This window comes from Merops nubicus, unplaced genomic scaffold (genome assembly GCF_000691845.1).
Source record: "Merops nubicus isolate BGI_N331 unplaced genomic scaffold, ASM69184v1 scaffold8954, whole genome shotgun sequence".
Classification (NCBI taxonomy): Eukaryota; Metazoa; Chordata; class Aves; order Coraciiformes; family Meropidae; genus Merops; species Merops nubicus.
Genome location: NW_008602228.1, coordinates 1 through 13,806, shown reverse-complemented (window position 1 = coordinate 13,806; position 13,806 = coordinate 1). Strand labels below are relative to the sequence as shown.

Below are 13,806 nucleotides of genomic sequence, written 5' to 3'. Positions count from 1 at the left end.
TTTTTTTTTGTGTGTTTGTTTGTTTTTGTTTGGTTTTTTTTGTTTTTTTTTTGTTTTTTTTTATTGCCAGGGTTGTATAAAACTTGATTGTGGCAATCCAAACAAGGCAAATTTATACGAAGAGAAGAATATTTTAGCTGTGATCAAACATAAGGTGTTGCTAAGAACTCAAAAATTCCTGCGGGTTAAGAAAAAAACCACTTCAGCTAACGCCACCTTGAAAACCTCGTGTGTTAGTAATGTTTGGCATCTCCAACTGTCTGTCTCCAAGCTGAAAGGCTGCTTGTGTTGGGTAACTGGGACGTCTCTGCTGCTCTCCTTAAGGTCTTCTGTGTTAGCTGCTGGCAGGGGCCAGGGGACAAGGTAGCCATGCCAAAAGGAACGAGTGTCCAAGGTGGAGGGTGCTGAGGAACAAGTGAGGTCTGCTGTGGGCTTATTCAGAGCACTGAATGAAGAAAGGGAGCCCAGTTCATCACCCTGCCTGGTGCGAGGGCATGCTGAGCCCCGAAACCTCAGCGGGGTGTTTGGTGACACGTTGCTCTATTACTCAGCTAAGTCTAAAAAGACAACACGACCTTATTTCTGCTGGTCTGGGTAGTGGGAGAGGAGGTCAGTCCCACATGCAGGAAAGAGAGGGCTTGACCTCACAGGAAGCAGGAAGGTAGATGGTTCGGTAACGTGTCGGGTGCTTGAGAAGCCCCTTCCCTGTCTGGACCTGGGAGCCAAGCCCCGTGTCATGATGGTGGAATCCTGGGAGGTGAAATGGGCAAAATTTCCAGGGTAAATGCATCGTGGTGTTTTTTTTTTTTTTTTTTTCCCTGGGAAAGAATGGAGCCGATTTTGAAGCACTTACTGCCTTAGTCCATTAAATGAATCAAAATCAAGATTGGGAAAGGTGTAGTTTTAGAGTTACAAGAGCTAAATCAGAACTTCAGAGACTCTGAGGTTTCTCCAGTGTTCTTCAGTAAGATAGTCGAATCTTTGCTTCCACAGGCAGCCCCCCCTGACTTTCCCCTCTTCCTCCTTTCCTTTTGAGTGTAGTGGTTTGGCTTTTCTGCAGGAAATGACTCCACTCCAGAAGGTTTTTCCCCCTTGCTGGTGGTGGACGCTTTATCTTCTCTGTGACGTCAGCTCACCCATTTGCAAGAGCAGATGTGGGGATTGCCCTGGGAGAGGAAAATAATTTTTTAAGGAAAAGTCCCAGGCACTTAATTTTTATGCATCACATTCAACTGATAGGACAAAAGGGTTTTTTAAAAATTTTTTTTCTATTAAGCTGGCAGGATTTGGGATGGGATTTGGAGCAATACAGATCAGCCTCCACAGGCTTAAGCAAATGTTTGGCTTCAACTTTGAAAACTTGCTTGATCGTTTTATCATTTTAGAAACCTATTTTCCTATTTACAAATATGATCAGCTGAAAACATTTTGAAAGGCTGTATTTTTTAATGCTTTTTTTTTCCCCTCCTGAAAAGGTGTTCAGGCGGCGGTACCAAAATAGGGCAGGTATTAAACGCTTGACTGGAAAAAAATGAATCATACACCAAATGAGGTGTGGTAGCCCTATAAATAAAAATGCAGCTGGGGGAGTCCTGACCCTACCCTGGGTGCTGGGTCAGGGTTTCCCCGGGGCCGTGAGCGGGCTGGCTGTGCCTGTACCAGGCTTTTTCTGCTGGGCGAGCTGCACGTGAGGCTGACGTGCCCGTGACTGCATTGTCCTACAGGAGCGTTTCCCCTCTGGCTTGGTTCTTGGGCTGGCCTCTGCTGTGCTTTCAGGAGGGAGTCCCTCAGAGTGGAATATTGTTGCAGCCTGACACGAGCTGTGGCTCTTGGACAGCTTCCAGCACCCTGCCTGTGCCAGCTACAGCAGCAGAGGTACTCCCACGGTGGTGGAGGGGAATTAAGGGCAGATAAGGATGTTGGTTTAGACCTTATTGGCCTTTGTGTCCAGTCCTGCTTCCTAATGACAAATCTTTCCTCCTGCAACATCAGAGAGGTCTGCCTTCTGTGGATGGCTGAGCAAGGGTTGGCCTGAGCGTGTTGTATGTGCTTGGGGGATCTCTTGAATGTGTTGCTCAGCTCCTGTCCCTCCTCCATTTCCACCGCTCAGCTGTGCCACTCACACTTGGTTCTCACCCTGGTCCCATTCATTATGTAGCTATGAAGGTGCTGACTAAAGACATGAGTAGGTGGAGGCAGGAGGAGATGCTGCCTAGTGTCCTAAGGACCAGAGTTTATACATACCTGAATTTCTAGTGCAAGACACCAAATCATCCTTTCCATTTGTTAGGACAATCCTAAATGTTATTTGCCAAGCACATTTTCTATTAGTTGGACAGTGGTTCTGCCCCTAACCAATGTCGCTGGTGGCTGGGACGGGTCCCTCAGATGTGGTGCATTTAGCTCTCAGGTGAGAGCAGAAGGTGCCCCCTGTGATAACACCTCTCTTGGCAGCACTCACTTTATGTGGGCAAGCACAGCTGCACCTTTGCAGGGCCAGATACTTAAGGAAGAGCTGAGCTTACTTTTTCAGACTCCATGAACTGGGCCACAGTAGCTCTTAGAGAAGAGGACCCCAATGTTTCCTGATTTCCAACAGGTCTGTGCTATGGTGGACTCTCTCGTCTCACAGGTCCCATCTATTTATTCGGGAGGAACACTAAGGAAGAGCCTCGTGCCTCTTCCTGCAGAATGCTTTCACAAAGCAGGGGAACATCTTGTCCCACCAGAGCAGTGGCTGAAAAAATTTGTTTCTTTTGGAAGCTGGGCCAGGAGACACTTGGCAGGTAGCTCAGTCAAGCCTGATCTTGAAGACACCTGAGATTTTGGTGTCTCCATATTTGTCAGACTCATGGAAAGGTTCAACAGGAGGGAAGGCCAAAAGCAACCTTAGGATTTGGCTTCTTGGTCCTCTGCAGGCTCAGTACAAGATTTGGAGCCATGTAGTTATTTTTTTCCTCATTTCCTGGATGAGGTAAGACAGGGTGGGCTGAGGACTGAGATCATGCAGATGTGGCCATACAGCAGATTTCTAAGGAGAGAGCGTGGCAGTGACCTTAACCATCTGGCTGGCAGAGGCTGCACAGCTGTTCTTTGGAGATGCTGCCAGGTCATTTATTGCCTTGCTTAGAGCCTTGTTTTGGGGGTGAATTGTTTTGGAGGTGAATTATAGCTAAGAAGTTCTCTCTCAAACCCCACTTCTTTGATCTAGATTATTTCAAGAAATGCTTACCGCTGTCCCTAAGTTGTCCCAGCGGCAGGGCCCAGCATTCGGGTGTGAGTGTGTTGTGGTGATACTTGGACTGTCTCTTTTAAGTACCTTTGGTTTATGATGATGAGGTTAGAACGTGAGAATAGTATCAGTAGGACAGTCCTGCATCTGATTAAACCCCATCCACCGCTTATCTCTGCCTCCCAACGGCCTTGCAGCCTCTGCTCCTAGATGAAATCTCTCCAGGCTTTGCTCTCAGGCTATTGATGCTTATTTTTGGCGATGCCTTCATTCTGTTTGACGGTGCTTGAGCTCTGGCTTCCCAAGCTGTGTCCTGGCTGGTGGATGATGAGGTGGAAAGTTGACCAGCCTGTTCCTGGCCAAGTGAGCTGCCAGCCCAGCCATCTGCCCCGTGCTCACATTTCTCTCTCTTTTTTTACTTCCAGCATAGCTAGTGACAGGAATTTGAGTCCGTGTGTGGCAGGCGGTTGCTCAGGGTTAGGAAGTTTACCAGCAAGATTATTAACAGCAGCAAAATCAGAGAGATTTGGTACTGTCCAGAGCTCCCAGCAGGTAGGAGAGGTCTGACAGTGCTGCTGGACTGGAAGAAAGCCCTCAGTGATGCTCAAAAAGGTGCCAGCGTGCAAACTAAAAGCTGTGCGATGCGTGCGGTGCAGAGTTCCGGGCGGGCCGCGTGTGCTGTTACCATAACCATCTCGTTACGTCAGCCCCACAGGGATGTGTCAGTTCCTGCACGTCCCTCAGTTATCGTTCTCCATCTCCTGCAGGGCAGATCCAGCAGATCAACGTTTTGCAAAGGCGAGCGTGCGCCTGCAGTTCCTACTGATGCAGGGGGCATGAAGGAGAGGTTGGAAGCGTGCAGGTTCATTTCTCTACACAGCAGTATCAGTATCAGCCCTTCCTGTTGTGGTCTGCAAACACTGCCAAATAGCCGCTCTATCATTTATGGAGTGCTACACTTGAGCGTTGCTCTGCGGCAGGGCTGACTGGTGGCAAGCTGTTGGGAAAGTGACTTTGGGCATTTGGGCTTTGCTGAGGGTCCTTGGCCAGGGGACACGCAATTTCAGAGCAGTGCCAGAGCTCAGCCAGGAGTAATCGTAGCAGGAATATGCCTGTGTGGCTTGGGAGAAGGGATTAGTTTTGTCATCTGGATCTTCTGTGTGCGCTCATTTAGTCTTGCTGCTGAAACCTGAACCCCCGGGGACAGGTGAAAATCAAACCACAGTGGTGCTGTCTCACCTTTGCAAGCTCAAAATATCAAAGAGGCTTTTGCTCGTCCTCTGAAAAAAAAGAAAAGAAACCAAACCAAAACCAAAAACAAAGCAGAACAAAACCCAAACCCCAAATCTTGAGCAACATCTTTTATTTTTTGAGTAACCGCTATGTGTTGGGCTCACTCACTGTTCCAGGGTCAGGTCTGGAGGGGTTTTGGGGTTTTGTTGTAGTATCCAGGCTCTGTGTTTCAAGTAGCATCTTGTCTGACTGCTACACACCAACCCCCAAATAATTGATTTTATCCTTTGCAATGACTGCGGAAGGGGGAAGTGATGACAGGGACCTGCTCTGGTGGCTGTGGCAATGAAAATGGGAAGTGAGAGTCCTGGAGCAAGAAGATGCGTTGCTGAAGGTGGTTTAGGCAACATCTCTGAAAACCGTCTTAGCTCAGAACTTCCCATCAAGTCATGTGGTGGTGGCACAGGCTGGGAACTGGTCGTCTTGGGACAGCTCTGGAGCAATTGTTTCTCCTTCCCAGACCTTTTTCCAGTGCAATCTCACAATCGTGGCACCAACACTGAGGCTTGCTGAGAGTTAACGTTGGAGGCAAGATCTATGACCATTATTATGATTGTTTTGGACACAGCTTTTCTTACCAGTAAGTTAAAATGTTCTGAAATGGGGTAGCTGTTCCCTGTGCCCGCAAGCAATGGCAGGTGGCAAATTTGCAGGTATAAAGAGGCTAATTTTGGAGCCTTTCTTTAAAACTGAATTGGAAATGGGTATGGAATTCTGAGTATAGCTACACATCGCTGGGAGATGGGTCTCTGCTGGGATGCTGGCCTTTGAAAGATAATAAAAACAGGTGAAGAGAGGAGGGGATTCCTTCTCTTCTGGTACAGAAGAACTGTCACCTGTGTTTCCGTGCAGGCACAGCCCTTTACTGCCTACAAAATACCAAGTCCCCAATGAATGCGTCTGCCTTTGCTGAATGATGTTGAAGTGTTAATGGCCCAGCAAGCAGAGGGAAAAAATAAAACCAGGATGTTTTGCTAATATGCTTAAAAATTACTTTTTACCTTATTGTCTTTCTTGTTCCTCTGGTTCTTTTTGCTTGTCAGAATTTTGTTTCTTGGATGTATGGAAGATGATCACTTCCCTGTTGGGACTTCAAGTGTAGAAATATTTTGTAGTGAGATGTACATAGTGGGAAAGCCCAGACCACACTGGTGTGATGGTACGAAACACATAAACCGGCAGCTGTGGAGAGTCCAGCTGGGGAGAAATTGTTTATGTTTATACCCTCTCACCCTCTGGAGACTTCTCCTTTGGCTGCTGCATTTCATTTGGAAACATAATCCTCACAATTAATAAAGCCTTGTAGGTCTTTTATGTGCAAAAAGCCTTTGGCGCGGCAGGCTGGTCAGTCTGCGGCCCAGCAGAGAGGCTGGGGCTGCTCTGCCCGCAGCAGGTTGATGTCAGGAAGCACCAAAATCCAGGCTTCTGACTCAGCATCATGCAGGTCCCTCATCTGCACTGGGAAGGGAACACATCCACGTTAGGTGTTGGTTTCTGCATCACCTATCCTATGGTCTTTCCTGGCTGGTCCAGTCTCATTCTGCTAAATTCAGCTCTGCTGTGTCGACGATTTTTAGAATCATAGAATCATTTTGGTTAGAAGAGACATTTAAGATCATCAAGTCCAACTATTAACCCAGCACTGCCAGGGCACACCTAAACCATGGCCCTCAGCAACACATCTCCATAGCTTTGAACCCCCTCCAGGGATGGGGAATCCACCACTGCCCTGGGCAGCCTGGGCCAGGCCTGGACAACCCTTACAGGGAAGACATTTTTCCTCAGGTCCAACCTAAACCTCCCCTGGCACAACTTGAGGCCATTTCTTCTTCTCCTATCACTTGTGTTTGGGAGAAGAGCCTGACCCCCACCTGGCTCCAGCCTCCTCTCAGGGAGCTTTTGAGAGCGAGAAGGTCTCCCCTGAGCCTCCTTTTCTCCAGGCTCAACACCCCCAGGTCTGTCAGCTGCTCCTCACCAGACATGGGCTCTAGTCCCTTCCCCTCTAGACCAAGCTTTGTTGCACTTCTCTGGACCTGCTCCAGCCCCTCAATGTCCTTCCCGGAGTGAGGGGCCCAAAACTGAACCCAGGATTTGAGGTGCAGCCTCCTCAGTGCCAAGTCCAGAGGGATAATCCCTGTCCTCATCCTACTGGCTGCAATTAGTAGCAGCAGTGTTATGTTAAACATGGCAAGTAAATTAGCACCTTAAGTGGCTTTTGTTTTGCAAGTGTAATTAAAATACTAGGCAAGTCTGCCTGTATTTTAAAGGGCTGAAGAGGCAGGGACAGTGCTGCCTGGGTCTCTGTGTGGACACGGGTCTTGCCCTGCCTGCCTGCGGCTGTGTCCATCACCTGGCAGCACTCTTGCAGCACAGCAGGTCACCTTCTGTGGCTGCCAGCAGCAGCAAACACCAAGGCATTGCCACCAGAAGCTCTGCGAGCAGGATCTCCAAAATAGTCCAAATACCGTCTCCAAAAAATATGTCTGTGCCCTTCAGAAACCCGACTTAGACCAGAGCTCCAGACTGCCAAACTTCACTGCAACGGCTCCTGCTGATCAGATTTTTAATGAATTTATGTTTCTCTTCTGTATATTAGTCCCAGCTGAGATTTGCATGGAGAGCAGCAAGGTAACCGAATTGTTTTCCTTTGCTTTGTTTCCATCAGGGATCGACCAATGTGGTTTACCAAGCCCATCACGTCAGCAGGAGCAAGAGAGGACAAGTCGTCGGTACCAGGGGTGGATTTCGAGGCTGCACTGTTTGGCTAACAGGTATTTATTTCTGTCTGGGCGTGGGAGCGCCGTGGCACGTGTGTCACCCACCTGCGTGCAGCAGGAGCGTGGCTGCCAGGCGGGGACTGGGGATCTGCAGGAGACGTCGGCGCTCCCTGTGATGTGGGGATTGCGGAACGCCGGCACGTGGGAAGCACCGACGCGCGGCGCCGGCGCGGCAAGATGTTCTCCCTGGCAGCTGCTGCCCCTAACTAATGTTTTTATGAATTTCGCAGCTGCTGTCGGGCTCCTCTGAACACGTGAGAAGCCCTAAAGGTTGCTCGTGTTGTTCCCAAGCGTGTGGCTGAGGAAGCCTTGGCTCACACCCAGCCGGTCCTTGGCAGGGAATTGTGCCCGGGGTTGTCCCAGGCAGCGTGCGGATGTTTTCGTTCTGTGCCGCTGGGAAGTTTCTTGGGACACCTGCTTTTACTGGGTTTAAAGGGACCTCACGAGCAGCACGACAAGGCAGTCGTTTTGTCTGAGGAATAAATCCTCCCAGACAGCGAGCTGACATTGGTTCTCATTTCCTACACCTTCCAGCGCGTCGCCCTTCTCTTCTGCTTGGAAAGATAAACTCATTGTTTGAGGATTAGGGGCTGCTAGAAATGACAATTGTGTTTATTCTACTCCCCTAATATTTACACAACTCTATCTTTTGCTGCTTGTCTGCTTGTTTCTTTGCTTGTTAAATATTGGTATATTCTTTGACTGCCAGAAGATGTTGAAAGATGTACTTGGAAGAGTCTGTAAAGCTGTTCTGATTTGCTTTCATACCAACTTCTGTGCTAAATGTTGGATTAAAACACATTTCTGTTCTGTTCTCCTCTAACTTCGAAAAGGAGGCAAACACCTTCTCTGCTTCCATGTCGTTTGTGAAGCCAAAAATCCTACCCAAGGCAATTTTCTTCTTTTTTGAATATCACTCAGAAATCTTGCATCTGAAAGGTGTGAGCTTCTCTGTCAGATGACTATTCTTTGAAACGGGCAGTGGTCTCCTACCTTTCTATCAATTTCATTTTAAGAGATTACGTGGAAGGATGTTTCATTGCATGGACTATATGGATTAAATGCAAGGGCATTTGAATGCCCTACACTGCCAGCTCTGGAGAGCTCTCTCTAGTCTGCAGTGCTCCAGAACCCAAAGGAACAGCCAGCAGGATTTGTCCCTGCCCAGCCAGGTTTCCTCTCCAGCACAAACGTGGCTGTTCTGCGTCAGACCAAAAGTCCCCCTTGCCCAGGGTCTTGCCTCCATGAGTGGTCAGCAGTAGGTGTCATGCAAAGGGTCTAAAAACAGGAAAGCAGATGATGCTGCCTCTGGAGGAGATTCACCAAGGCTAGGTGTTTCCTGGGACAGGTGCCAAATTTGGAAGCGTTCTCTCTCCTAAGTCCAGGTCCTCTCCATCTCAAGGAGTTGTCAGCTCATGGATCCCCACCTGAGGGAAAAGAGGAGATTGGTGCTCCAGGTGCACTTGCTGCTTTCTGACAAAGCCAGTAGCAAGTGCTCTTAGTGCAAGTGGATGGAGCTGAGGTGGGAAGCAGCCACCTCATTTTGGAATGTTGTCATTCTAGCTGATGACGCCAGGAGACACGGGCAGCGAAAGGAGTGCTGCTTGTCTACACAAACATCCTGCTCCTGGTCGCATGGAGCTGTGGCTGCTGCTCTTGCAGAAGGAGGTGTCTGTGGATGCAGAGGGGGAGTTGCTGTTGCTGGAGCCTGTCCTACCCTACACAGCTGCAGCAAGAACCTCTCCTTGGCTTCAGCCTGGGAGAGCAGTTGCTGTTCCTAGAGGGAAAAAGAGGAGGAAAAGGAAGATGTTGAGAGACTTACAGGCAACATCTACCTTTCAATCTACCTTTCAAGCTTCCTCTGCTCACTGGTACCTGTTTATCCCACTGTGCTCCACTGCCAGCATCCCAGGAGGTGTTACATTACACTTTCATTTTCACTCTTTTGAACTCAAAGCAGAGCCTCGCTTTTCTGTCTCCAACAGGCCTTTCCGGAGCTGGCAAGACAACCATTGGCTTCGCTCTGGAAGAGTACTTGGTCTCTCATGGCATCCCTTGCTACTCCCTGGATGGTGACAACGTTCGACACGGCTTGAATAAGAACCTGGGCTTCTCGGCCGGGGACCGCGAGGAGAACATCCGGCGCATCGCGGAGGTGGCCCGGCTGTTTGCCGACGCCGGCCTCGTCTGCATAACGAGCTTCATCTCTCCTTTCGCAAAGGTAAACCCCACGCCTCCTCTCCTGCCCTCCTCAGGGAAGCTCTGGTCTCGTGGCTGGTCCTAGGGAAGAGAGATTTATGCAGAAGGACGTCCTGCAAGTGCCAGCAGGTGCTCCTTTTCACAGAAAGTTAGGGGTTGGAAGGGACCTCCAGAGGTCATCGAGTTTAACTTGGTCTCTGTCCTTTGTAAATGGAACCACAGGCAAACAGCACAGACCTCTGGAGGGCAGTTGGATGTGACCTCGATGACTAGAGTCAATATTACTAATTGATTAAAAGCTAAGAGAAGATGAAAATCTCCTTACAGAGAGATATCCTCCTATGATAAACTCATTAGGAGCAGAAGAGGCACAGAAACAACAGCCTGTCACTGCTCTGTTTCAAGGAGTGTTGGTTGTGTTTTTATGCTTCCTGAGACTACCAAGTAGCTGCTGTTACAAAACTGATGCAAGGAGTTCCTTTGACACAGGGCAGATAATTATTCACGTTAAAGTTCTGGTGTCCTGCTTAATGAAGAGATTGTGGTAGTTTGGATGGAAAAAGCTGAAAATGGATCAAAATTGTGGATTTTAGTTGTTTGGTTTTTCTAAAGTATCAGTAAAGAAAAGAGGGGAAGGGAGACGAAAAAAAAAATATTAGAATTAGTGTAAACTTAATAAATCTATACCAGAAACAAACTACTTGTTCTAGAGCACAAGTCTTGTGAAGAAGAAAAGCAGCTGAGAGATCTAGGGGTGTTGAGCCTGGAGAAAAGGAGGCTCAGGGGAGACCTTCTCGCTCTCAAAAGCTCCCTGAGAGGAGGCTGGAGCCAGGTGGGGGTCAGGCTCTTCTCCCAAACACAAGTGATAGGAGAAGAAATGGCCTCAAGTTGTGCCAGGGGAGGTTTAGGTTGGACCTGAGGAAAAATGTCTTCCCTGTAAGGGTTGTCCAGGCCTGTGCCAGGCTGCCCAGGGCAGTGTTGGAGTCCCTGTCCCTGAAGAGGTTTCAAAGCTATGGAGATGTGGTGCTGAGGGACATGGTTTATTGATGACCTGGCAGTGCTGCATTAATAGCTGGACTTGGGGATCTTCAAGGTCTCTTTCAACCAAAATGATTCTATGCTTCTGTGAATTCCAGGACACATCATGGAGTAGGAAGATGCTTTCTGCAATTCAACATTTGTGATTTTCCTGTCTCTTTTTCTAACAGGATCGTCAAAATGCACGGAAAATTCATGAGGCAGCTGGACTTCCTTTCTTTGAAATTTTTGTAGATGCTCCTCTCAATATTTGTGAGAGCAGAGACGTGAAGGGGCTGTACAAAAAGGCAAGAGCTGGAGAGATCAAAGGTATGTAGGAGCATACCTTCTTTTGCCTTTTGCTTTCCAAAGCATTGAGTAGCGTGTCGTTGCAGCCTGTGGAGGTGGGTTCTTTGTAGTGCACAGGAGCACAGTGTTTCCCTGATTGGGCTGTCAGAAGTGTCACTTGCAGTCCCCAGTCTGGCTGGAAGCTCCCTGCTTGGTTGTACGGCTTTGCTGGCTCTGGGGCACCGAGTACTGCAATAGACAAGTTCAGTTTGGGTTTAACTGTCCGTAGGGTTCACGGGGATTGACTCCGAGTATGAGAAGCCTGAATCTCCTGAACTGGTGTTGAAAACGAACGTTGCGTCTGTGTCTGAATGCATTCAGCAGGTGGTGGAGCTCCTCCAGGCACAAGTAGGTCATTTTTAGGCCAGAACCACTGGCAGCTTCTAAACCTGCTCTTGGGTACTGGGTTTTTGGAGTGCGCTTAAAAACCCACCATCCTACAACTGCTGTCTGTCTCTCTCTTCTAGAACATCGTGCCCCACGGCTCGATTAAGGATGTTATCGAGCTCTTTGTACCTGAAAATAAACTCAGCAGTGTCCGGGCGGAAGCGGAGATGCTGCCGTCCGTAGAGATCACCAAGGTACCGTCCCGTGCCGACGCTCTGCCGCGGCTCCCTTCTGGCGGAGCTGCTGGGAGGGTGGAAGCTTTGGTGGGGATGGTGCTGGAAGGGGCTCTGTTCCACTGGTGGCCGTGTCCTTCTGTGGCTGTGGTTTATGGCTAGCTGAAGCGTGGTCCTGATCCCCTGCTGCTTTCTGCCCTGTGTCTCCACCCTGTGCTGTAGCAAGCCAGGGCCGTCCATCTCCTTCATCGCGTTACTACAGCCCCACAAGCTGTTGTACTGTGAAAGTATGTGAGTCTGGCTTTTTAAAAAACCCAAACCACCTCCCCCCACCCGGCTTTCCTCCCTGTGATGAATGTCCTATATTTGAAGCAAAACAAAATGTTGCAGCAGAAGGGAAGGAGAATCATAGAATCATTAAGGTTGGAAAAGACCTCCAAGACCATCAAGTCCAACCATCAACCCAACACTACCAGGACCACTAAAGCATGTCCCAAAGTACCACGTCTGCACATTTTTTTGAACCCTTCCAGGGATGGGGACTCCACCACCTCCCTGGGCAGCCTGGTCCAATGTCTCCCCACTCTTGCAGGAAAGAAATTCTTCCTAATATCCAATGTAAACCTTCCCTGGTGCAACTCAAGCCTGTTGCCTCTCATCCTATTGCTAATTCCTTGGGAGAACAGACCAACACCCACCTCACTTCAACCTCCTTTCATGGAGTTGGAAAGAACAAGAAGGTCTCCCCTCAGCCTCCTCCAGGCCAAACAATCCCTAGTCCCTCAGCCACTCCTCATAAGACTTGTTCCCCAGACCCTTCGACAGCTTTGTTGCCCTTCTCTGGACCTGCTCTAGCCCCTCAATGTCTTTTCTTATACTGTGGTGCCCAAAATCAAACTCAGGACTTAAGCTGTGCCAAGTGCAGGGACACAGTCAGCAGGTCCTGCTCCTGCTGGACCCCCTAGTTCTGATCCAGGCTGGCTGTCCACCAGCAGCACCCCCTGGTCCTTTCCTGCCAGGCAGCTTTCCAGCCACTCCTCCCCAAGCCTGGAGCGTTGCCTGGTGTTGTTTTGACCCAAGTGCAGGACCCAGCACTTGTCCTTGTTAAACCTCATACAGCTGACCTCAGCCCATTGCTCCAGCCTGTCCAGATCCCTCTGCAGAGCCTTCCTACCCTCCAGCAGATCAACACTCCTACTCAGCTTGGTGTCATCTGCAAACCTACTGAGGGGCGCCCTCGATCCCTTTGTCCGGATCAGTGATGCAGACATCGAGCAGGACTGGGCGGCTGCGAGTGTGCCCTGGTGACAGGCGTGCCCTCTGGGTTTGTTTTGCAGCTGGATCTGCAGTGGGTGCAGGTGCTGAGCGAAGGCTGGGCCACTCCGCTGACCGGCTTCATGCGCGAGGCAGAGTACTTGCAAGTGATCCATTTTGGCACCCTGCTCAATGGTACGAACCCCCACGGCGCCTGCGCGGAGAAGCTCAGCGCTTGGCCCCGCTCTCCTCCTTCCCTCCTGGGGCTCCTAAAGGCCACGGGTGCCAAGGGGCAGAAGGTGTCGGTGCCCTCCGTGCCGCGCCCGCGGCTCTGGCTCGCACCGGCTCGCGTGGTGCCCGTCAAACATTTCGGGGGCCGCTGTGTGTCTCTTTCCACACTTGGTTATAGCAGGGTGGGTGAAGATGCAAACCCAAAGCCAAGGAAGCAGGGAGGCTACCAGGCTGAGTTTGTGGTTTGAGGTGGGAGGAGAAAGCAGCTGCTCCTTGGGAACAGGACCAGAGCCCGAGTTCACTTTTCCCCCCATTTTCATGCTTATCCATTACCATAACTTGATAAATCATATTTATCTGTTCATTAGCAACATGCTAGAGGTGCCTCATGCCTGGAGAAGGCAAGGAGTATTCAGGTGGTGATTGTGTGCAGCCAAGAAGACCAGGGTGCTGGACATTTCTGTCTAGTATCTCAGCTGTAGATACTGTCACCGCGGCTTCACATGCATTCAGGGTGCTGGCTTTCTGTTTTATAGGCCTGATAGCAATCTCTGGCCTCAGGGGTTTAAGATCTTGGTGAGCAAGTCCCTTTGAGTCTTGTCCTGCTTCTGGAGGGTCCCATGGTCACATAGAGGGCAGTGAATTGCTGCTGTTTTTAGGATTTGGGCACCGTGCAGCAGCTGCAAAGCTCAGGACTGCTCACTTTGGACCAGAGGAGTGTGTGCTTGGGAGCTTCTGCTTTCAGACACATTGTAGACTTTCACCCCTCCTGTCTAGTGTGCAAACAGTGCTCAGAAGCACATGTCCTGTCTATCAGAGCCCTGTCTGTGGTCTTTGAGCTGCCTGTTGTGCCTGAGGAGGTCGAAGAGGTGCCCTGTAATGAGTGCATTGCTCC

The 13,806-nt window shown here is 49.7% G+C and overlaps 1 protein-coding gene across 1 annotated transcript; it reads left to right on the top strand.

The window, feature by feature from the left end:
* Positions 1-7,190: 7,190 nt before the first annotated feature.
* LOC103770999 (bifunctional 3'-phosphoadenosine 5'-phosphosulfate synthase 2-like) lies at positions 7,191-13,093 on the top strand (the record flags this gene model as incomplete). The annotated part of the gene is made up of 6 exons (XM_008938280.1): positions 7,191-7,296; positions 9,288-9,523; positions 10,710-10,848; positions 11,096-11,214; positions 11,334-11,447; positions 12,764-13,093. Coding segments are annotated over 6 exons (1,044 nt in total), but the record flags the coding sequence as incomplete, so codon positions are not given.
* Positions 13,094-13,806: the final 713 nt, after the last annotated feature.